This window comes from Poeciliopsis prolifica, unplaced genomic scaffold (genome assembly GCF_027474105.1).
Source record: "Poeciliopsis prolifica strain line A6 unplaced genomic scaffold, Auburn_PproV2 SCAFFOLD004, whole genome shotgun sequence".
Classification (NCBI taxonomy): domain Eukaryota; kingdom Metazoa; phylum Chordata; class Actinopteri; order Cyprinodontiformes; family Poeciliidae; genus Poeciliopsis; species Poeciliopsis prolifica.
The window spans coordinates 12,767,068-12,790,348 of NW_026562379.1; the positions used below are offsets into that span (position 1 = coordinate 12,767,068).

General features: G+C 36.1%; 1 protein-coding gene across 1 annotated transcript in view; it reads left to right on the forward strand.

Moving 5' to 3' along the window:
• b3glcta (beta 3-glucosyltransferase a) overlaps positions 1 to 8,452 on the forward strand; it is a 77,836-nt gene extending 69,384 nt beyond the window's left edge. Inside the window, exons 12-15 of the mRNA XM_055028226.1 lie at positions 2,826 to 2,925; positions 3,306 to 3,425; positions 5,850 to 5,994; positions 7,934 to 8,452. Coding sequence (XP_054884201.1) covers positions 2,826 to 2,925; positions 3,306 to 3,425; positions 5,850 to 5,994; positions 7,934 to 8,101 — 533 coding nt within the window. The 3' untranslated portion in view covers positions 8,102 to 8,452. The remainder of the gene's footprint in view (positions 1 to 2,825; positions 2,926 to 3,305; positions 3,426 to 5,849; positions 5,995 to 7,933) is intronic.
• The last annotated feature ends 14,829 nt before the right edge of the window (positions 8,453 to 23,281 follow it).

The following is a 23,281-nucleotide window of genomic DNA, read 5'->3' on the forward strand; positions in this document are numbered from 1 at the left end:
TACTCCTGCATCCTAAAAAAGTTTACAATGAAAATTGTATTTCTAAATTATATTTTTTAGTTAAATCTTGAGCTTGCACATACACACTGGAGATGTGCATAAATAACCAATAAAAAACACCCGACACCAGAAAACACAAAGTCATTTCATTTCTCATAAACAGAATGAGAGAAAGTGCATTACCAAATCTTGTTTGACATCTTGTTCAACAAAAAGCTGCAGTTTTGCTTTTTTCATCCAAAGATTTATGTCAGTATTTATTCAATGCGATTCCTGGCAAAGTCTCTCTCAAGGATCATCCTGAAGATAGTGTCTCCTTCGCAGTATTGACTTGAAATGTATGCCAGACTTTTGCTTTCAGGAGGCATCTATCTAGTGTTGGCAGGAATCGGGGTTTGGTAAACAGCCAGTTTACAAAGCTTCTGTCAGTAAACACTGTCAGTTAAATGTAGCTTATAACAGATTTCATATACTAGAGTACATGTGCATGAGATGGATTTTGAACTCTGATTTTAATTTGCACCCAAATGCTGGAGACGGGCACAAGGCTGCTAGTGGCTGCAGAAAATGAATTGATGGATTGCAGTTTGAACTTAAATGATTTTTTTAAATATGATCAGTCTACGTAAAAAAACAAACAAAAAAAAAACATGTTTGTGCCTTTTATAATCATCCTGCTGTCACTAAGTGATACTAAGTTAGGTGAAAAACCAAAAGCTTCCCACAAAATGTGTATTTTGACATTAGTCTGTGCATGAAAAGAAAGGATGAGACAAGATCTCGAAATTGTGGCACAACATAAAAAGGCACATTCTTCCCTCTTTATCACATCGACTTAAAAAAATAAATAACACATAGAAACATCCTAAGAGAAGCTTTAAATTTACCAGATTTTTTTATGTGTTGTGTGTTTTGTGATTATGGAAAGTACAAAAGAAGTTATTTATGTCATCTCTTTAGTGTCGGCAGCATTACTCACCACTTCCTGTTTGAAATAGGATTATCAGAAAATCTGCCCTAAAAAGTGGGATTTTGGATTATATCTCTGTCAGTGTCCTTTCTCATTTTATATTCAGCAAAGAAAAAACTAAAAAATACCTAAGGTTCCCTATAAATAATACAGCAAGGTCTCAGGATTCATAGTAATGCATGCCATCAGGGATTTCTGTGCCTCCATTGCTGTGTAGACATCTGAAATCTGGTGAGTGCATTTCTCTTGGCTCTTGGTTTTGTTTTGTTCACAACCATACTATGGGTTTTTGTTTTTAGGAGATGGCATAGTATTTTGTTCCTTCTACCTGTCATGTCAAACGTGTCAGGCTGAACACTTCATCTTTGTGACCAATCCTGCCAAACCCTCATTATTTTCTCTAACATATCAGTAAGCTGACATTTCTATTGCTGGCAAAGTTTAGCTGGAAGTTTTTTTTTTTTTTTAAATAAAAACTCTAACTCTAGGAAATCATAGTGGCTGAAGTGCAAAGTAGGTCTTACAAATATGAATATTTTGGAGCAAAGACTGAGTAAACCTGAGTTCACATGTTTGATCTCAGAGAGTAGCTGATGTGTGCACCCGAAGCCAAATATACAGTAATGTACGGTGTCCTTGAGAAGGCAGAAGTGCTGCATGTTTATGCTTACGATGCACAAGGCTGTCATGCAAAAGCTGTAAACAAAAAGTAGTGCATATTCTGAAGCTTTTTTTTTATTTTTTACATTTGTTCTGTTCAATTCCTAGGGGTTTCTGTTATAGAATCTGTTTGAAGTCCCTGCTCTATTGTTCTTTTCTTCATATGGTACCTTGCAAAAACAACTTTTTCCATGTTTTGTCAAATTTCTGCCACAAACTTTGACATATTTTGCTAGAATTTTAAGTGAGACACAAACATAATTGTGAATAGAAAGAATAGAAAGAAAGTTATGCCTTTTTAATTTTACTTATTTAAAGGTCTGGAATGTTGTGCACATTTATTCAGCCCCCCTGTGTGAAGGGTTAACTGTATAGAACGACTTTTTACTGCATTTACAGTTGCAGTTATTTTTGCCACACATCTCTGCCAGCTTTGAAAATCTTCTCAGTCAGGTTGGGTGCAGAATAACAACAGGTTCACCTTGGTGAGAAGTAAAGCCTCAGGTGGGCTAATCTGCAGAGAAAACCAGGTAATGCTACGCCTCTGTTTGAGGTAGAGTGGAGAGGAGCGTCTTGGAAGGTTTTCAGTCTCAATTACTCCTTGCTTTTTTTCAGATAATGGACTAAACTATATGACCAGAAGTTCACAACTATTTTATCCCTGGTTTGTGTGCTGGGGTCCTTAGTCTTTATGATTCCGAGTGTCCATTATTGTTCTCTAACAAACCTCTGAGCGCAGAGTAATTGCCTAAATAAAGAGAATAAATACACAGGTGGTAATAGTTAGTGGACCTGCATTTCACAGGATCTTTTAAATGTATTTATTTATCAGACTGAATATGCATGCTAGACTTCTCATGTTTATTTGAAAACATTTTAAAACATCATCTTTCTTCCTCCTTACAGTGATTCATTACTTTGTGCTGATATTTTATTTGACATCCAGAGGAAATACAATAAGGTCTGAAGGCTTTTACTCACATATGTATCTTTGTGCTTTTTAAGCTCTTCAATGTCGACATGATTAATTGACATTAATTATGTTCCTCAGTTCTGTGAATTTTGTAAATCAATTAAACAAAGGCAGTTGTGCCTCCCTTTCCTAACAGGGTCATTTATCTTTGCAAACCACAGCTCTGCACATGGTCAATATGTGACTCAGTCATACTGGTTGATGCTATGTCTCCATTCATAGGTCATTGTGGGAAAACATTTGCAATCCTTCAGCGATTCCTGAGCAGCGCTGTGCCCGACACCAAGTGGCTTGTTATTGTAGATGATGACACTCTCATCAGGTAAGGTTTCTTGAACAAGAATATTCAGCATAGCTGTTTTTTACTTTTGCACCTGAGGGATATCTTCAATATATCCCCCACGATTCGCTGACATTTACTTATAAATGTTTTTTTTAACAGATTTAGTCCTACCTTTAAAAAAATTTGCAGAGAGAAAGAGAAAAACTCCTAAACGCCAGAAGTCACTTAACATCCTGTCACAGATTTAAAATCACACCTCCAGCTGGATTCACCTGCAGTTAGGTTTCCTTTCAAGCAGAAGGCTCTGGAGGGAGAAAGATTGTCCCAGCTTCTAAAAGGAGCATTTTATAGTCATTTAGGCACACGCATGTAAGTGTGATGAGAGTGTGTGTCATGCCTTTGACTTGTGCTTTTCATAGCCTCCCCCGACTACGAATCCTGCTGAGCTGCTACGACCCCTCTGTGCCGGTGTGCCTCGGAGAGAGATACGGCTACGGACTGAACCAAGGTGGCTACAGTTACATCACAGGAGGTGGAGGGTAAGTTTGACTGTTCAGATGCTTTGGGAATAACGAGCACTAGATGAAATATAAAGCATGCGATAAAAGCTCAGGTATCTTTAATTTATAGATTAACCTTTGCGGTTTGATTTGAGTGTGCTCTTAGGGAAACCTTGTTTACAGGGCTGCTGTCCACATAGATGAAATGTTTTGAAGTAAATCAACACAAAAGAAAGTCGATAAACAGTTTTAATCAGCTGATATAACGGGACAGATATTCAATGGTTTCCATGGTTGTCTCTGAAGGACTAATTGTCAATCAATGGAAGAAAAATCAGCTTATCAAGAAGTGGATTTGGTCAAATTCTGATTTTCATGCCCTAGTTTTACTATTTAAAATTCTTTGATGCAGCTGTTGTTTGGTTGTTTGACAAAGCTTGTACACAAGATGAATTTCGAACTTGAGAGTGAGAGGTGCAGGAAAAATCTATTTAAGGACCTCGCTGTTACTCTGACACTTCCTTATTCAGGTGTCACCCACAAAAAAAAATTATCACAGGTGATGAGTGACTTATCCGGTAGGTTGCAGGTTCTCTCTTCCTTTTTCATTTATAGCTTTTGCTCATTTCTAGCAAGTAGCAGCTCGGTTTGCAACTTTGCTCAAAATTCAATATTAAATTGTTTTTCTTCAGTGCCAAGAAATGCAAAGGAATATGATTTTTCATAATTTACTGTATTCAGAAATTCATCATTGCTTTCGTGAATTTTTTTCTGGGGAAATATGACGTGACAGAGGTGCTTCTTCTTTTAACAGCTGACCACCAGGCTTGACTAGGAACCTTATAATTATCTTGGCACTACAAAATTGAAGAGGAGGTTCAGATGGGTTAAAAAAAGAAAAAGAAAACTCCAAAGCTCACTGTTTGGAGAACTGCAGAAAAGATTGGTTTGTCAGGGTCACCAAGTCTCCATAGCCATTAGAGGGTAACTCTTGTTTGGGAGTGTATTATTAGCCAGCCTGTGTTATCTTTGGACAATTTTCAGAAACTGCACCAAAATTGCAAAAACTGTTTCCACTAAAATAATAAATTAAAGCACATCACCCCAGCACTTACGTCGGCTTCTTGTAGCTCAGAGAATAGACTTTAAATTAAGTTCCCTGATTGGTAAATCTCTGAATATACCACCAATATACACTGAAGATGTTTAATTACATTTATTTCTTACTTTTTTAAATTATGAATACTTAGAACTAGACTGAACAGTTCTCAAATGAACATTGATGTAATCAAAATCTGTAGACCTGAAATTTTTTCTTCCATTTATAAAAATATAAAAAGTTAATTGACTGCATAGAATGAATCACTCTAGAATACCCATTTTGGTAACACTTTATTTGACGGGTTGTGTATAAGACTGTCATGACGCTGTAATAAACATTACATAACACCTGTCATGAACATATGTAAAACTGTTGTCACAAAGTGGCATTCAGGAAATCATGACACTTTTAATAAAAAGTTGACATTATTTAAAATGTCTTTGATATGACAACTTGTCATTAACCAAGAAATCATGATCTGATATAAATTTGTTATAAAAGTATTACTGATTGAACTTTAAAATTATATAGCTTTATGTTTTTAAAGCTAAAGTTTAATCATGACAGGTGTTATGTATTATTCACAACCCGTCAAATTAATTATTACCAAAATTTGTTTTGGTTTCTGATGCTTCTGGTTAAATTACAGAGTAAGACGGTTATGGGTTTTTTTTGTTAATATTTTTGTTTTGTTTAGTTTTCAAAAAATGGGTTTCATCAGTGGAGCAGGGGGTGTTTGGCTGTGTATGGGGCGGCAGAAGGAAAGGCTGCCCCCAGCACAAAAGCTGCCCCTTCATATCGTCTGTGATGCTCTGGGACTCTTTCGCTTCCAAAGGCTCTGCTGACCTGATTAGAGTACAAAGCATCATAAACTGTTTCAAACAACAAGATAGTTTAAATGCAAATCTGTTGAATTCTATCAGTAAATGTGAAATGGGTCATCTTTGGGTCTCTAACAGGACAATGAGCCAACATAAATGACCAATTCAACATAATCTTTAAGTGTAAGGCACTAAACACAACACTGTCACAACAATCCTTCCTCTTCACTCTTTATAAATGATTGCAAGTGGATGCACGTAAAGTTCCTTTGTCCTTCATTTCCTCTACAGTTTGAATATATTTGCTGTCTGGATGCATTGAGCACTTGCTTGTCCACACGACCTTGGCAAATAAATCAGATTCTGATTCTTCAAGATAAATCATTTCAAATCTTTTTACACATCTTTATTAGTGGTGCCAGTGAATTTGTCGACGACTATATATTGCATGTAATCTGTCCGTACACTGTTGATTTACTTTGCTGCCACAGTGGCTGGCGTATGTTTGCCTTATTTTCAATGTCTGCTGTGTTTCTGCAGCATGGTGTTCAGCAGGGAGGCTGTGGTCCGACTTCTTAACAGCGGCTGCAAGTGCTACAGCAATGATGCGCCTGATGACATGGTGCTGGGAATGTGCCTCAATGCTCTCGGGTTTCCCATCACACACAGCCCACTATTTCACCAGGTTGTATTCAGATTTTTAATTTCAATGTCTCTCCTTTTAGTTTTTGTAGCTACAATGTTTTATGAAATGTTATCTTGATAGAATGCTCTAATATTATTTTTGCCTTGAATTGTACTTCTTGAAGAGTAGGTTAATTTATTGCAGTAACTCAATTCATTTAGTGAAACACATAATTAATTAATGACACACAATTAATGTCATTAATGACACATTAATTACATGCTAATTAATGTGTTAATTAATATGTTAATATGTTACAACACATTAATTACACGCTAATTAATGTGTCATTACACACAAAACTTTGGACTGACACACTCCAAAGTCTTGAGTAATTTATTTTTACCTGAATATCATATTGCAGTAAGGACATGAAGAAGAGGATATTAGACTTATATTTGGAATATTTTCTGCACAAGGAGAGTCAAGGGGGGGGGATGAAAGAACATGTACAAGTCAGTCCATGTTCTTAAGTCAATCATGAAGCAATCAGTCATGCAAGGAGATAAAGGAAATCTGATATAAGAAGGGAGAATTTGAATGAATTCACTGCAGATAGTCAGCTCTATGTGTGAGCATGATCATCTCATTATTTTAGTGCAGTGAAAATCAGTGGCGACAAAAATCAGTGGTGAGTTTGCACTTTGTGTGGAAGTGCTGACATTTTTTTATAATGAGCACAATAACTGTGTGCTGCAGACCTCAAAGACTGGACTGTTGTTTGCAAGTGAGAATTTCCCCTGACCTGGGAAACCTGACTCTCCTCTGCAGTGTTATGTTGCTTGTTCGGATGGGCTAAGTTCAGTTTGAACCTTAGCTGAAGTGGTTTTAAAAGGTAATTGGTACAAAGAATGTTCAGTCAGAAAGCAGTTAATTGAATCATATCTTTTGATGGATAAAAGCAAAATTACAAAAGCATAAGTCATAGAGCGAATGTCCTGTGTGTTATGGTGAGCAAACTCCGTTAATATTGTGTTGAGCTGTGTATTTGTCTCAGTCATGAATATGTTACAAACAATAACGAAAAAATTGGCTAACAATAATATAATTGTTAATGTAGATCACATTTGCTTTTCAGAACCTTACAGCTGCTGTTTTGTACAATATAATAATAATATATTTTATTCATCGTGCCCCTTATATCTTGAGATCTCAAAGGTTACAAAGGTCAAAAGACAAAATCAGCTATTACAATGGATGAAAATAAATAAATGGTTGAATAAATGTATAAAAGAAGGATGTAGGATAGTCACTTTTATGAGATGAATAGAGTTTGCAAAGTGAGCATCTTTAATGCAAATCTCATAACACTAAAACATGTTTTGCTAAAGAATTTCTCTAAAAGTTTATAAATGTTGTCAAATTACATCCACAAACATCTTTTAATTTATTTGGGATTTTCATGTGACAAACCAACAAAAAATTTGCAAAACTATAAAATGCAAAGTTTTTTTTTTTTTTTTTTTTTTTCAGAAAATAAGAATCAGAAAATATCAGGAGTTTACCCGAGCTAACAGTGTGGGATATTTTCCATGGACATAAATTTTAATCTCTAGATGTGCAAGACTTAGAAATTTTTTAGAAGACTCACAGCATTAAGTATATATGTCATACCATGCATATTTTCTCCCACTTTAATTAAATACTGTGTTGTGTCAGTCTGTTATATAAAATTCTAAGAAATTACATTAAGGTTTGTAGTTTTAATGTAACAAAATGTTCAAAAATAATTTAAGTGTCATTACGGTTTTTCCAAGGCATCCTAGAGCAAGGAAGAATTTATATAACAATCATTTAAGTATTTGTATGTGCTTTTCTGCTTTAAAATTGTATTATTGGCAGTCATAATTACATCAGTAATTCCATTGAGTTTTTGCTCATTCAATGTTTCTGAGGCTACTTTGAAATATAAATAACTGGATATGTTATCTGCTTTCAGGCACGCCCAGAGGACTACTCCAAGGACCTCTTAGCTCACCAGGTGCCTATATCCTTCCATAAACACTGGAACATAGACCCTGTTGCTGTTTTCAATAAGTGGCTAAGGGATGACTGGAGAACAAATACCTCAGATGAACATAATGAGAAGAGTAAAACAGAGTTATGATAAAAACCTTTCTAACCTGTTAAAACATGTATGTATAGAATGTGTTTGTATTATTAAAGGGTACCAGTTCACAGATGTAAATGTTTTTCTACTGTTTCTGTGAATTATTATTACCACTATTATTATTATTAAGAAAAAACATGTGAGTGTGAGTATGTGTGTGTGGGTGGCATCAGGACTGGGATTGCATGTCGAGGTTATATTTCATTTATTAATGTCTGTATTTAAACACAATCTCACTGCTCATACTTTTTTGTTCTCCAAAAGATTCTGTATTTTAAAAAATCTTCAAAATAATCAATGATGCTGTACAATGCCTTCTATTTTGACATAAAAGTATTCATATTCTAACATGTTTTTCATCTCAATTTCACTAGAGGCCTTTTATCAGACTTTTCTGTAACACTGCCTTAATAATAATTAAGTTGTTATTGAGTTACTTTATGACTTTCAAGCATCATAGGATTTTGTCCACACCAGATTTAAAACTGTTTCTACGATGCTCTTGACTGTTGAGACTGTTCTGTTTTCTAGATTTAAATCTAGAAAATCTTAACAGTTTTCTAGATTTAAATCTAGAAAACAGAACAGATTTAAATCTAGAAAACCCTCTTTCAGTGTGAAGGCTGCCTTGACACTAATAAGACATTAACACATTATCATTTGCTGCTTTCTTGACCATGTTGCCAAAGTGCAACTGCCTGGGCTTTCACATCCACACCCGGAAGTTTCTTTACAGATTAGAGACTTTCTCCATACACATCATGGAGATTTTTGCACCATCAGTTTTAATCTCACTGGTAAAGAGGAGAAATTTAAAGATTTTTTAATTAATTTATCATCAACATGAGAAGATGGCTTTTGTAGCCAGTGCAGTACTCTGCAAGCTGCACAAAACCCAATTTTGTGTTTTTATTAATCACTTTTTGTTGATTACACCCAGCCTGTGAAGTAAGACGCTGAATTGTTCTTTAAAAAAACAGAGTTAATAGATTTTAATCCCAATGTATTATTTTTCTTCAAACATAGATACATATCCATATTCTTAACAGGAAAAATAAAACTTTTTCATTATATTTCAAAGTAATTTATTCCTGACATTTGTGGTATTAAATGACAAAATGTTGAAGAATGAAAGGTGAAAATTTTGCAGTTGAGTGTTATAGGCAAACTACGTGCCATATATTTGAGAGCGCATGCTCAAAGCAGTTGGGGAACTTACATTCTCCATCTTTCCTGATGGGGAACGCATTTATGATACTCCCCAGAAGACTTCTAAGGCCCTGCTGAGACCATTGAGGTTCTGGATGAATCTTTTTTATGCCATTATGCTGGCTCAGTCTGGTACAAATGACCCCTAAAATGTCACCAACGGGAACTTTAAAAAGTTCCACTTTTTATTGGCAGGAAAACCCAATTATCTTTAATTTAAAGTCTATGCAGGTTTTGCCAAAAACCTTTATTTCTGTCACTTTTCCCTCAAACTGAGGCGCAGGTGAAAAAAGTGCGTAATTTTATGCTCACTTGTTCTTATGAAATATTACCGGGAAGAGGGAGAAAGAAATAAAACTTAGTCTAATCAATTTCTCATTTTCCTTTTTTACTTCCTGTGACAATTAATGAGCTGACTCAGTAATTTGCTGACCGTTATTGTAAATCTTTTACGGGCATAACGCTTCAGTCGGGAAATTAAACATTTCTTCTTCTGGCTCATTGCCATCTTAGAAAGCAACACAAGCCAGCTGTAATCTCACAAGAAAACCTGAAGCGACTGCTGTCTTACAATGGTAACTTGAGCTTTTGTAAAGCCCAGTATAATGATGGGCTTCGTATTACTCCCATCAAATCCAAATATAAAAAGTTAATAAAGTAAAACTCATTTCCCAGTAGGAAAATCACATTGTAAAGCAGAATGTGTTCTTCTCCTTTGAGATTGTGGTTCTAGATTTATGCTGCCCTGATAGTACGGTGCTCTGGCACGGTTTCATGAGAAGTCTAATAGCTTCAGGCGTTTGAAGCAGTGCAGTAACTCAAGTAGACATCCTCTAACACACCTATGAATTGTAAGCTATTTGCAGGAAACAAATTAAATACCTTTTGGGATTTACCCATACATGAACAGAGAGAGGAGTTGAGGTGGTACTCTGCAGGTGGAATCACTGTGTAAATTGAAAGAGCAGGGTTCAGCTTTATCACATTAAATCTAGTCTTTAGTATTTGTGGAAAACCGGGGAAAGGGCAGATCAGCAACTCTATAATTTATCAATAAAGCAATGTTGTTCTGCTTGTTGCCAGAGTTTTATAGCAAGTTTGGAAAGTGCAAGGTTGTGAACTTTACTGTTTCGTGTATTTGTTGATTATTTTTGTTGGTAAAATTCATTGACAGCTACAGTAGTGCCTTGTAAAAGTATAAACGATTGGAACTTTTTCACATTACAACTAGGGCTGTACATATATTTATTAATAACAATAAATATATGTAATATGATAGACACCTGATCGATAACAATAGATACTATGTCTGATAGCATATCCATTAATTTCACTGAACTCCGATCAAGTAATGCACAGCATTCTGGGTGATCAATCCAAACACATGCTATGCATTAACCAAAATAGGCATATTGCAAATCCATGTATCAGGCAAAAGTTCCTCAAAATGATAGAAACAAGATTTTCTACCTCAACAACACCCAGCTTCAACACTAAGCAGTTAAATTAAAAAAAATAAACATAAATAGACGCTAAAGAGGCTTACCCCACAAAACACGTGGCAGCACAACACAGTCCTACCCACACAAACTACCTATTAGATTAAAATCCAAGTTCTGCCCTTTCCAGTGATACCAGAATCACCACACTACATGCAAAACTCATTGAACCAGCAGCCAAAGATGTTAAAACATGGCTCATTTTATGAAGCCAAAACCATAAATTGAGTCCAACCTTTCATGGTCATAATCCATGTCAGAGTAAAGATTTTTACTCTGCTCCTGAAATTCATTGTTCTTGTGTCACATTGGTGTGATTCCTCACTATTTTCAACAATAAAAATAGGAGCACTGGAACGAGGTGGGGAAACTCTAATGCCATGTTTTTAAACGTGTAAAAGACATATTTTTTTATAAAAGTACATGTGGCAGCTTTAAACTGCACTGCTTTAAAAAAATCCACATTCTGGCATTAAACTTGCATTAAACCTACTTTGGCAGTTCTACTGAACCTGATTTTTTTTCCAGTGTCACCAAATCCAAGAGCCGATGCACCATTCTGTGGTAATGGTGTCAAAAGAATCCTCTCATGTTGAATGTGACCAAAATAACAAATAGGATTTTAGATTGAAGACAAACGGTAGTGTGTAAAACTATTTCCATCATAGGTGAAGGAGTGGAGGAGTATAAAAACAGTGTAAACAGTTAGTGTTTACACAAACAACAGTTAGAACTGAATTCAGTCAAGTTTTATACAAAGCGGCAGCAGGAATGATCCATTGTTGTTTGAGGCAAGATGCTGCATATCTTCTATAAGTCTGTTGTGGAGAGTGCCATTTATTTTTGCTATTATGTGGTGGAATAGTATCAGGGCTTGTGACTTAAGCTCAACAAGCTGATGAAGAAAGCTGAATGTTTTGTGAACTGCCCTGGAGTCTCTGGAGATGGCTGTGCAAAAACAGATGCTTCATAAAACATAAAGCATAGTGCATCCTCTTCACTGTAATGGGTTCGTCTTTCGTCACAGTCTTCTTCTGGTTCACTGCAATCCACTCTGCTGCAAGAGGTCTTTCCCGTCCTCAGCCATCATCATCTAAAATAACGACTCTTGAAAAAAGTTTGAAACATTTAATTTCTCTTCGGACTGCATGACGCATTAATTCAAGCATTTTCAAAATAAATGAGGACAAAGTGTATGAATAGCAGCAGCCTCATTTCAGTCGAACCACAGTGGTCCTTGCAAAAATTGCACTCCAAAAAACAACAGACTGTTTGAATTGTTGCTAGCAACCATCTAAACCCCCAACAGTCTCCTCACAGCACCAAAAGGATGTGTTGCTGGGAGCCTGTTAATAGCAGCCCTCGGGAACACCCGGATATTCTTTGTTAATATCTGGGCCTGTGGTGGTTGTAACGTTATAGCTGTTTAGCTGCAGTTAGTGTTGACACATATGCCCTCAGGCCTCTCTCACCTCCACAATTTGCCATGCTCATGAGAGAAAAATGTGAATTGTAAAATTCAGTTGTTGCTTTAACCCTAAAACTGTTTACATGTTATCCAGCGGGTCCATAAAGACACCCTGACCGTAAAGATTCTTTAATCGTTTAAGTCATGCCCAACATGTCCCATAACTTCCACCTGTAGACTAACCTGTTAGACATAGATTCACATAAATAAAAAAGTGATTTAAGAGTTTATGGTGATAGCAATTGGTGTTTGTGCCTTGAAACCTGACTTTTTTTTTCTTTCTGTGCATTCACTTTCATCAGCAGAATCATCCTAAGAGCAGATGAGAAGAGATGCAGGAGTCAAATCTCACTTTTTATTTAAACTACAGTCGTGATCATATAAGAAAACCTACTAAAACACTCAGAGAGGACATCCTCTACTAAAACTAGAGTATTTTGCCGATGTAAAGGTTTCTTCTTATTGCTTAGAGTCTACCAGTTCTCTAAGGATTATACTGTCACCTTCCTAAAATTATAATTTTAGGATGGTAAAAAACACAGTGAAGGTAACTCCATACCAGAAAGAAGAGGAGCGATTTCAATACAAAATGTCTTTCCTTCTCTCATGAATAAGCATTATAAAGCAGGAAAGCTGGAATATCAAAATAGATTTCTTGTGCTTCAGGACCTGGACAATTTGTCATGATGGATGAAAACATGAATTCTGGTCTTAGCATAAAATCCTGATGGGGAATGTCCAGCCTTGATTTTGTAAACCTAAGTTCTGTCACTCTTGTATTATGCTGCAGCAAAGTTATCCGAACAACAGCGATGTCACCTTAAACAACTCAAAAAAGGAAATGAAGTCCAGACTGGATTGAGATACAGTGAGATTATCTTAAGTACTCCCTTCTGTGCTCAAAAATCCTCCATTGCTCCTTTCAATACAATTCTTCAAAGATGAGTGGGACCAATTTCCTCCAAAGTGATGTAAAAGGCCGACAGTTTCACGAACGTCTGATAGCAGTTGTTACTGCTCATGGTAGCACAACTGATCCACAGATTCCCGACGTTTTCACTCGGAGATCTGCGGATTTGGAGTTTCAAGATTTCTTTTCTTTTTTTTTCTGGTTATCTTTGTCTTATAGAAATGTGTTTAATGACTTGAAACATTTTAACCTCGACAAAAAGCAAAATAGAACAAATCTTTGATCAGAATATTCCCACTCCACTGTATATATTCAATACAGAATAATAATGTATCTCCATAATTGCAAAATAAATTCTTTGTTGCAAACATCTTATGAAAATGGATCAATATTTGTGCAGATATTTATGAGACCCAAGAAGACGCAGATAATTACTCCCACAGTACCTCTCTAAGGAGCCTACAGAGCTATATTCACATTATCCTCTGAACACACACACGATCCATGGTATTGTACTCCCTAATTGCTTTCCACATCACATGGAATCTAATTCCAGTAATTTAAACAAGCCATTAACCAATGTAGACATCTGACACATTGCTGAAAACAATCTTTATAAATTATAAATCTGCAGTAGTGTATACCCTGAACATGATACGCTCTGCAGTATTAGAGGATAAACATTGACTGAATGCTTATATTCTGATATTGTGCATTTTCTACATATAAATTATATGTAGAAATATAATTTATGTATAGAAAATAAATTATACGTAGAAAATGATTTTGATGTTTTACCATCAATGTCAGCAGTGTGGTCCAGTACAAAGTCTATACATTCCCACTGACACAGACCAGGCATAGCTGTCAAAGATCCTATGTCCTCAAATTTATATGTTTAGTAGCCAAGCACATTTAAAGTTTGTTCCTCAGCAGGAGTAATTTATTTGCTTGTCTATTGAGAATAAGAACATCCCAAAAATAATGTATATTGTGAAGGATGAAAAATTAACCATGTTCAGAAATACATTGTTTTTCTCTTCAAGGTTAATTTGATTGAACAAAGTAAGTGGTAAATTTAATGACTGAATTTCTGAAATTTCCCATTTATAAAATGCAATGTGTAAATGTTACAGTTAAGAGCAACAAAATCTTCAGAGGACAAGCACTGAAAGTCAAAATGTGATCAGCTCTCAACTGTCAGCTGTGCAATACCAGTTTATATCTGGTCTAATAGTAATATAAACAGTGTGCTGTCACAGTGTTGGGACATTGACAGAGATTAAATTATTCTGAATACTCACTATCTACCAGCTGCTGATTGCACAAAAAGATTAGAGAGCTAAATTTATTGCCCTTTAATCTGAATGAGAAGTCCAAGTTTCTAACAGAGCTGATGAAACAAATCTTAGAAGTTAACTATAAAAATTCACCATTACAATTACTTTTAGTGACAATAGAAAACCAAGAAATTCCAGCTCATCAGACAGCTCGATGATGCAGCAGAATTAATGTCTGAAGATCTCACAGAGCACTATTTAGTCCCAGCGGGACTGATTACCAGAGCAGATTTGTGTTTTGCGTTTGGGTAAAGTTTGAAAACCAATCGCTCCGACATCACTTTGATTTGGTCTGTCCCAATAATTAAAATTTGTGGTTGTAGCATGACAAAATGTGAAAAGGTCAAGAGTTATGAATACTTTTACAACACATTCAATAGGTGCATTGTATTCGGTGGGAGAAGAGTGAAAGCACCTGCTAAAGTGAAGTTTTATTTTTCACTTCCGAAACTGTGCAAACTGCACGTACTGCAGGGTTGTGTGATATAGCTGAGTTAGTAAGCAAGACTTTTGTATTGCTGTCACACAAGATCAGATTCACACTCTGATTTTTGCTTCAGCAGTGCAACACCTGGCTGTGTCTGTCTCCTTCTATTGTGGTCCAAAAACTGTAACGTGTGTAGCAATAATGTTTTCTGCAGAACCGCTGCCCAATCTTGCAGCTAATTTTGTCTTCTGAATTTTCTCCAATTCTGATTTTTTTACACCTAGAAATCCCTACTGCTGTACCATGTGAACATCTGCATTTCAAGGAGCCTTGCTCTTTATACTTTTCTGTGTTCACAATTGTGTGTTAGAATGAAACAGTTCCACACAGTTGCTGAGTGATCATCAAGAAAAGCATTTCACTGTGTTGTGGCTTTGCCTCAGTACAGCACCTAGTCCAAATTCCTCACACACTTTTCCCCTCATTTATCTCCGAGACACAGCAAGCAGAGAAAAATGGCCACCTGCTCACATTCATCTCTGCATGAAATGTAATTATTTTGAGGGGAGAGGGCAGGCACAGGATGAGCTCAGGTTGCATCTGTGGCTTTTTATATGAGAGAAAAACTGGATATTGTGCAAGTTAATGGAAATAATAAATGGAAGAGAGCTTGTTTCAATGTCTCACTCAGCAGAATCTTATTAAGGAGAGATGTGGACAAAACTGAGACAAAGGCATTTTTGTTTTTTTTATTTTATTTTAATCATTAGTAAGCTGTGCTGGCCACAAAAATGTTTTGTTTTGTACTTTCACAGCCATGAGCTCCATGATGCATCAGACACCTAAATCATCTTTGTCTTGACTAAGATAATCTAAACTTAACTTTCCTTTGTTTTCATTTTTGACATAAAACTTTACTTTCTGTTGATGTCTAAGTAACAACTGCGTGATTATGTTGTTTGGATATTTAGTTGTTATTTAGTTGGATATTTAGTTGTTATTGAGTTATTTAGTTGGTCTTGTAACATGGAAACACAAAATCAGTGCAACTATTATATTTCTTGAAACTACATTTCCTGCTTTACATCGGTGGGAAATATTTTTAAATTATTAATCCCTACTGACATTTTTAGCCTGAATCAGATTTATGAATTAAATAAACAGCACATATTTTTAACTACATGTTTCAATGTATGGAAAAACTGTGGATGAACATATCGGAATAAAATAATATCTTGAATTTGTGACCTGTGGCCCTTTAGTACGAACAATACTCTGAAGTGTTAGAGGAAAAAAACAATCTGCATTTTAATCAGGACTCTGACTCAAGATGAAATCAGTAAAACTTTAGATGGGTCTGACTGCAATCAGCAACAATTATGTATTTTCATCCTTTTATCATCCTGCTGTTTTTCTAAAAGCATGCCAGGCTGCATGCTTTAAACATTGGCTAATTAGAGTATAATCACAGTGATGGCAGCAGCAAAAAGAGAAAGCAAACATGAATGGTTACGCTCCTTCTCTCCATGTGCAGGTATTGGGAAATAAAAAGCAGCATGACAACTCCAACTGAACAACACTTTATGTAGTTTTGATTGAAATGATCTTAATTATATGCTAACATAAGGGTTTTTGTAAACCTTTTATGTAAATTTTGTTTATACTGTTTAATGGTAAAATTGCTTATAAAATACTTAAACACTTTTATGTGTTTAAACATTTAGAAGTGTTTTAGTATCCAAATCCTTTGTCTCAGTTTTGTCCACATCTCTCCTGTGTATTGTTTTCATATTTAGATAATAGTTAAACAAAAACATCATTTTTACATATAAGGTTTGACAAAAATGTGCATTTTAGCAAAGCTTTGGTTGTCTCCTATGTGAAGTCCAAATAGTGTGCATTGAGTCTTTTGGGTCTAACATGACAAAATGTGGACTGATACAAATTTGACCCATGACGGAAAGCAAAGTAACCCATGTTGGATGCAGTTTTTAGGGAGTAGTTGCTTTTGCTTTTCAAGCTCTTTATATCTAATTGGATCTGACTGATATTGCTCTCTAGTGGCAAAGAATTGAGTCAGTTGGTTAGAAAATTGTGGCTGAAATTGTTTTGTGAAGAATTTTATTTTTTTTTCCATGAGTGTCTAAAGCCTGAACTTAACTGTGCTGTAATGAGAGGCATGATTTATAGTGAATCCTCAAGCATGTTTGAAATATTAACCAGTGTAATTAAACTGTCAGTGGCTTCAATGGCTTCGTCAGTGATATAATTTCTTCTCAGGCGTATTGCCAACAAGAAAAACATTGCTAATAGACACATAAGCACTCAAAGTTTTGTCCCCTGTCGATGTTTAAAAAAGCGAGGCCTGCGCAGCGATATAAATGTGCTCAGATCAGTTCAATGGCCTAGTTGGCCTTAATATGACTTAAACTGCTATAATTATTGCATTATCTTGATTGGCTCCTTTATTTTCCCTCTGGCCACATTGAAAGCAGGTCTAATGTACATCCACACAGCAGTAATGGAGTCAGAGTGCAGGAATATTTATCGAAGCGTTGCAGAAAGAATTTAATCAAGTGTGATATTTAAAACAGACTGGGGGTCTTTAAAGGGCAGCAGACAAGAAACAGACACGCTTCACTAGGGTTTTATGAAGTAATTTTGCTGTACTCATGAATAACCATTGTTTCTTCAATTTGGTAGTCTGACTTAATCAAAACCGTGCTGTTTTAATATTCTCGGTACTTAGTAATTTTAGTGCTGTTTTTATGCTATCTTGTGTCTGGTTAAAATTTAAGCACTACAGTTGTACCTTTAAATTTAAAGAGGCTCCATGATTCTGTTGTGAGCAGCATCAGTTCGTCTGTAAAAGCTGCCATAAGTGTGACCGGTCCAATCTTTAACTGCGTTGTATGTTTCTATTGGTGTATCAAATAGAACAGATCTGTGTCAACCATCTTATATTCCAGATATTTCAAATTGTTATATGACTAGACATTTTAGCGATTTAAGATATCTCAAATTACATTCTGACTAGTCGAAATGACGTCAGATTTACAATTGAGTTGTATGGAGACTTCAATTCTAGATATCTACAATGAATTCCTGTCTATCTGAAACTAAAGATATCTCAAATGACAACATAATTCAAGATATCTTAAATGTATTTTTTTTAATTGCCCCATATTAAAGAGCATTTAATTTGTATATCTCTAATGGTGTTAAATACAGTAGTTATCAGCATTTTTATAGCGAATCAAGAAGTAAAACAACTTGTGGCAGAAAACTACTGACCAAAAATGTGCACATCATTATGCTCAATGCTTTGCCCCGCAAGCAAGTGGTTGATTTGAGTGATTTCATTTATTTGTGCTGAATGAATGGTGCTATACTCACCTATGCTAAATTAGTTGAATTGTCAGTCAGAGTTAGCAGACCTTCCATCCCTGCAAACAGGCAAAAACTAAATTCCACAAGACCTTTAAAGACTTTAAAATTGTTCGGCTTTATTAAATTTACCAAGCTGAATTATATGTCACGTCATGAGTGATAGGAGCATTATGTGTGCTGTGAGAGATCTCTGGATATATTGTAACTGATATGATTCAATCTCTTTGCATTACTCTCCCAACAAATGTGCTCAGTGCAGAAGAACTCCTGTATAATTTTTTCCTTTGTTTTCCTCTCGCTGTCTCTCTGAATGGCTGCCTCTGTTATTGTGCCGCAAATCAGAGCGAGACACAAAAGGTGGATGCATTTTCCTTCAAACCTAATTAGGAGATGATCAAAGGACACACTGAGCTGCAAGACAAAGCATGTTCCAACAGAGATAGATGTTTGAGCACTTTCAGCAGGCTGTGGAGTGACAGCCAGAATTAAGGTTCAATATTATCAGATGTCTTGCAGTGACAGATGAGAATCATTAGTGTTGTCTAGACTGGTCGTTTTCAGCTATCGGACCAAAACAGGCTTTGTGCACCCTTGCAGAGTTGACAGAGCTGAGGATGCACTTGTCAGCGTTAAGTCACCTGATGTGATATGATCTTGCAATTTCTCAAAGAGTTTCCATCTGCAGCCCCATAACTCCAAGCTGTTCTGTAACGTGTTATATATTCCCAGAGGGTTTGATAAAATGGAAGATTAAAAAGACACCCTATTGTGCGTTTTTATGGCAGGCCTGGACCTCCCGTCCTCCTCAGGGGAGATTAACTGGTAGAGTAAAGATTAAAATCAGTCAGACAGAAGATGCTGGAGAGACGGGAAAGTGATATACAAATCTCACTTTCCTCTACAGAGAAGTGACATAACCGCAGCTGTTCATATCAATGTACAGCTGTGTTCTTGCATTTATATCCATGGTTTCCATATCAGTTTGTTCTAGTATTATTTGCTGCCTACAGTACACACTGAGTCATCAGTAATAATTGTGGCAGTGACATCAACAACAACAAAAAAGCCCAGATCAGATTCAGTAATCAAGGATGAGTAATTATACTGAAATGGTTCATTATGCAGGATGAAGCAGAAATAATAGAACGAGGACCACAGCAGCTCTTTGAAAATTACAGTAATGCAATGCTTGATCTCCTTTAGAAAGTACAGTGGCATTGATTCTATGCAAAACAAGGAGGATCAGAAGCTTTTCATAATAACTGTGTTGCTTTAAAAAGTTCTAAAAGATGTAAGTTTCTTGACCTATATCTACGAGGCAGACACATTTACATCAGCATGTCAAGTGGAGCTGAAAGATTAAACATCAAAGCTACTGGTTACTAACAAATCTCCCCAAGGCTTTGTTGTTGTGTGTAAAATGCTGGCCATGCAAAAGTCACTGAAACAAGACAAGCGAGAGAATACAAATCTCCTGACCAAATAAGTGTTGTTGCAAAACTTTGAACCAGAGAGAAAAAGCCATTACAGTCCTATTAGCTGTTCAAAGACCTTAGGCTGCAGTGCCAACTGGCTAGCAGTGCATTAAAGGCAAGGAGTGCCATGGCAAACACTGCCAGTTAACAAGAAACAAACAGTCCTAACAGTGTATATAAATTATGAAATATATTGCTTCTTGCAAAACTAGATGAAATTCACATTTTGTAAAGTTACAATAAAATGTGTTTTGCAGGGATTTTACAAGATTTACCAAAATAAGGTGGTGCATGTTTGTTAATGTGAGGGAAAATAGACTTTTTCTATTGTATAAATAAAATTGAACCCTGAATAAAATTTACTGTGACTAACTGACTTTGAAAGTCACCTGCTTTTTCAGGTGATTTCCAAAGTCATCTGACTTTACTATAGAAAAGTAAATTATACTACTTTACTACAATCACCTGACTATAGTAAAGTGTACTTGGAAATTCTCCTTTCCCCTCCGTTTCAATTTGCTTAAACAATCCTGTGGGAACCATCTTTGATTTTTTTTTTTTTTTCTTGTGTCAGGCACTTCCCAGGACCATTTTAATTTCCTCTCTCTTCACCTATAACACTGCAGGGCAATCATATTGCTGCTTCAGACTGCATTACTCTGTTTATACACTCTGCAGTTTATAGACACAACTACAGTTCATCCTGCATGAGCTGAACATGACTGCTTGAAAGGTACTATTTCAATTTTGGCATTAATTTGTCTTCTTTGGCAAGATAATGGACTCCATAGTGGAGCAGTCATAAGCACTAATGTTTCTCAGCAAGACGTTTCTGGGTTTGAATGAAGGCCCTTGGGCCTTTCTGTGTGGAGTTTTATGTTCACCTTATTAATGTATGGGGTCCTTCTGGGCACTCCAGCTTCCTCCCACAGGCCAAAACTGTGTACATTAGGTTAATACAACACACTAAATTCCCCCAGGTGTGACCGAGTGTGTGCAAGGTTGTGTTATGCTGTCTGTCACCATGTTCCAAAGTTCCCTGGCCTGCTGGAGATATGGCCCAGCTGACCCTCCGGTTAAGATTAATCAATGAAATGGATCTCTTTCAACATTTTCCTTTTTGATTTTGAGTTTTAAGAGTTGATGCAGCATCCACCTTTAAAACAATCTAAATGCAAAAATGTGATATTCTGGAACTGTATCCGTAAAGCTTCTTCTTGTTCTGATGGCACCGTAACAAATTACTTTTCTTTGGACAACAGTGGACAAGCTGACATTATAACAGAGCCATGAAATCTATTCTCCACCAGAAAATTCTGAGCGAAAGTTTTTGCCGTGCTTTTATTTGTGCGGCGCAAGAACAAACTAAAACTCTGAATGGTTCGGTTTCAAAATCACAGTTTAGAGCAGCCATACTGAAACCATGGGTTTAAATTTGAAATCCAAGCTTGATAGCAGTTGGTGTTGGCAGTTACCTGTTGGCAGCAGCAGCAACTGCCAACAGGTAAAAGCAATTACCTTTTCATTTACGAAAAGGTAAGTTTAGAAAGCTAGATTAAAACACCATTTCAACATATGCATGGTCTATTTACTTAGATTGTATGACTAGTGTTAACTTCTTAGATTATTTTAAATATTTACATGAGACAAAATCAAAAGCAGAAGAAATCTTTAAGGGGGGGATTATTCTTCATGGAAATGCACATGTTTGATGTGATGATATGCTGTTCTTAATTCATGCAACAGTTTTGACAGTGGCCCAAGGCTGATGTGTTTGGTAAGAAACATTCACCTTTAAGAATTATGAATAATGAATATGAAAAACAGGCTGCTTATCCCGCCAGTGCTCAATGAAATATCGAAAATTTGTCACCAAGTATTCACAGAGCTCTTTTTTTTTGTCAGAGCTGAGATTTTGCCCCCTCTTATCTTTAGTGCCTTTCGGCATTAACAGTTCCTGCCTTGTGGAGCTGTCATCCTGCCAACCGAGGCTTTGGAGACGATTCAGAAAGTCACAGAATGAGAGCCTTTCTTTGGTATTTAGCATTTAGGATATAGCGATAAAAACATAAGGAGATACTCTAACTAGCTGGACAGTCAATAAAAACTACAGCGACTAAATGTTAAAATATTTGAATAAACATCAAATTAATAAGAGTCAGTTATATAGTTAATCATGCAAATCTAGCTGTAGAATCAGGCTTCACTTTTTCCAGGTGGCTTGTTTATCTTAATGAGAACCAAACCAAACACAAAAAAAAGAATTTCAATATCTTCATTCTTCTGTAGTCTTACTGTGTCTGATAGGTCACTGGGAGTTGAAAACACATCATGGTGATTTAATTCATTGGTGATCTTGATGGTTTTTCACTTTGAAATCAAAAGTGGACTGGATGTGTTGGGGGGAAAACAAACTTAAAAGAGGTCACACTGATTCAGAGGTAAACTTAAAACTTTGCTGGAACTTTACACAGTCATCTTGAGAAAGTAAAATGTTTAGTGGACAACAAATAAAGAAAAATATTACAACTAAACCTGTCAGTTTGATCAGATTTTATTCTGACTTGGAAAAGGCTTCTTGTTGTTTCACTCATTCTATTTCTTTATTTTTGAGGAAAGAGTCATCATGAGGTGCTTCTGAACCAATCAGACGCATTTTCGGTAAACCTTTAGCCACCTCTTGCTAAGAAAACTAAAATATATGGAATATAAAAAAAATTATAATTTCAATCTATCTTCAGGTGGAAGCTAAATCAGATTTTAAGTTCCAACTTTTTGAACACTATCAGTGTGAGATATTGTGGTATTTTAACTAATCTAAGAGACCCATCTTAGATTATTTCATAGTACTTAAGAAAAAGCTGCTCTTTTGAATGTAAGGTCAGAACTTGTGCACTTGTAAGCACTACAAAAGATTCTCATGTGTCTTTTGTATCTTTCATGTGTCTGAAAACTTTAATCTGTTCTCAGCAGCTGTTTGTCAAACTCTACATCAAATCCCAGAACTTGTAGAGACAAACTCACTGTCAGATCACTGTTACTTCTAATTCTGCTCCTCTTCTGTAGAAAACTCCCCCTGCTGTTTTCAAGCTGCTTCTGAAGACGTTCCAAATGTTTTGATTTTTTCTCGTGCAAAATTTAAAACTGACTCCACAAACAGCCGAGAAATTTAACAATAAGGGTTTATGACTTTGATTCTTGACAAACTGAAGACAATTCTGGACAATCTTTGGTTTTAACATACCTTTTCCATCAAAACACAGCAGCGCCATAATGACAGTGTCTGTGCTCACACATCCACTATTGTTAGGAGAGGCTTGCACAGCTCATCTGTGGTCACATCAATATAGTTTGCAGAATCACACAGCACAGCCCAAACCTTGCAGCCAGAGCATTCATGCAAGACATTAGATCTTTGATCCACTCTCCCCCTGACCTGCTGCTTTAGTGCTTTCTCCC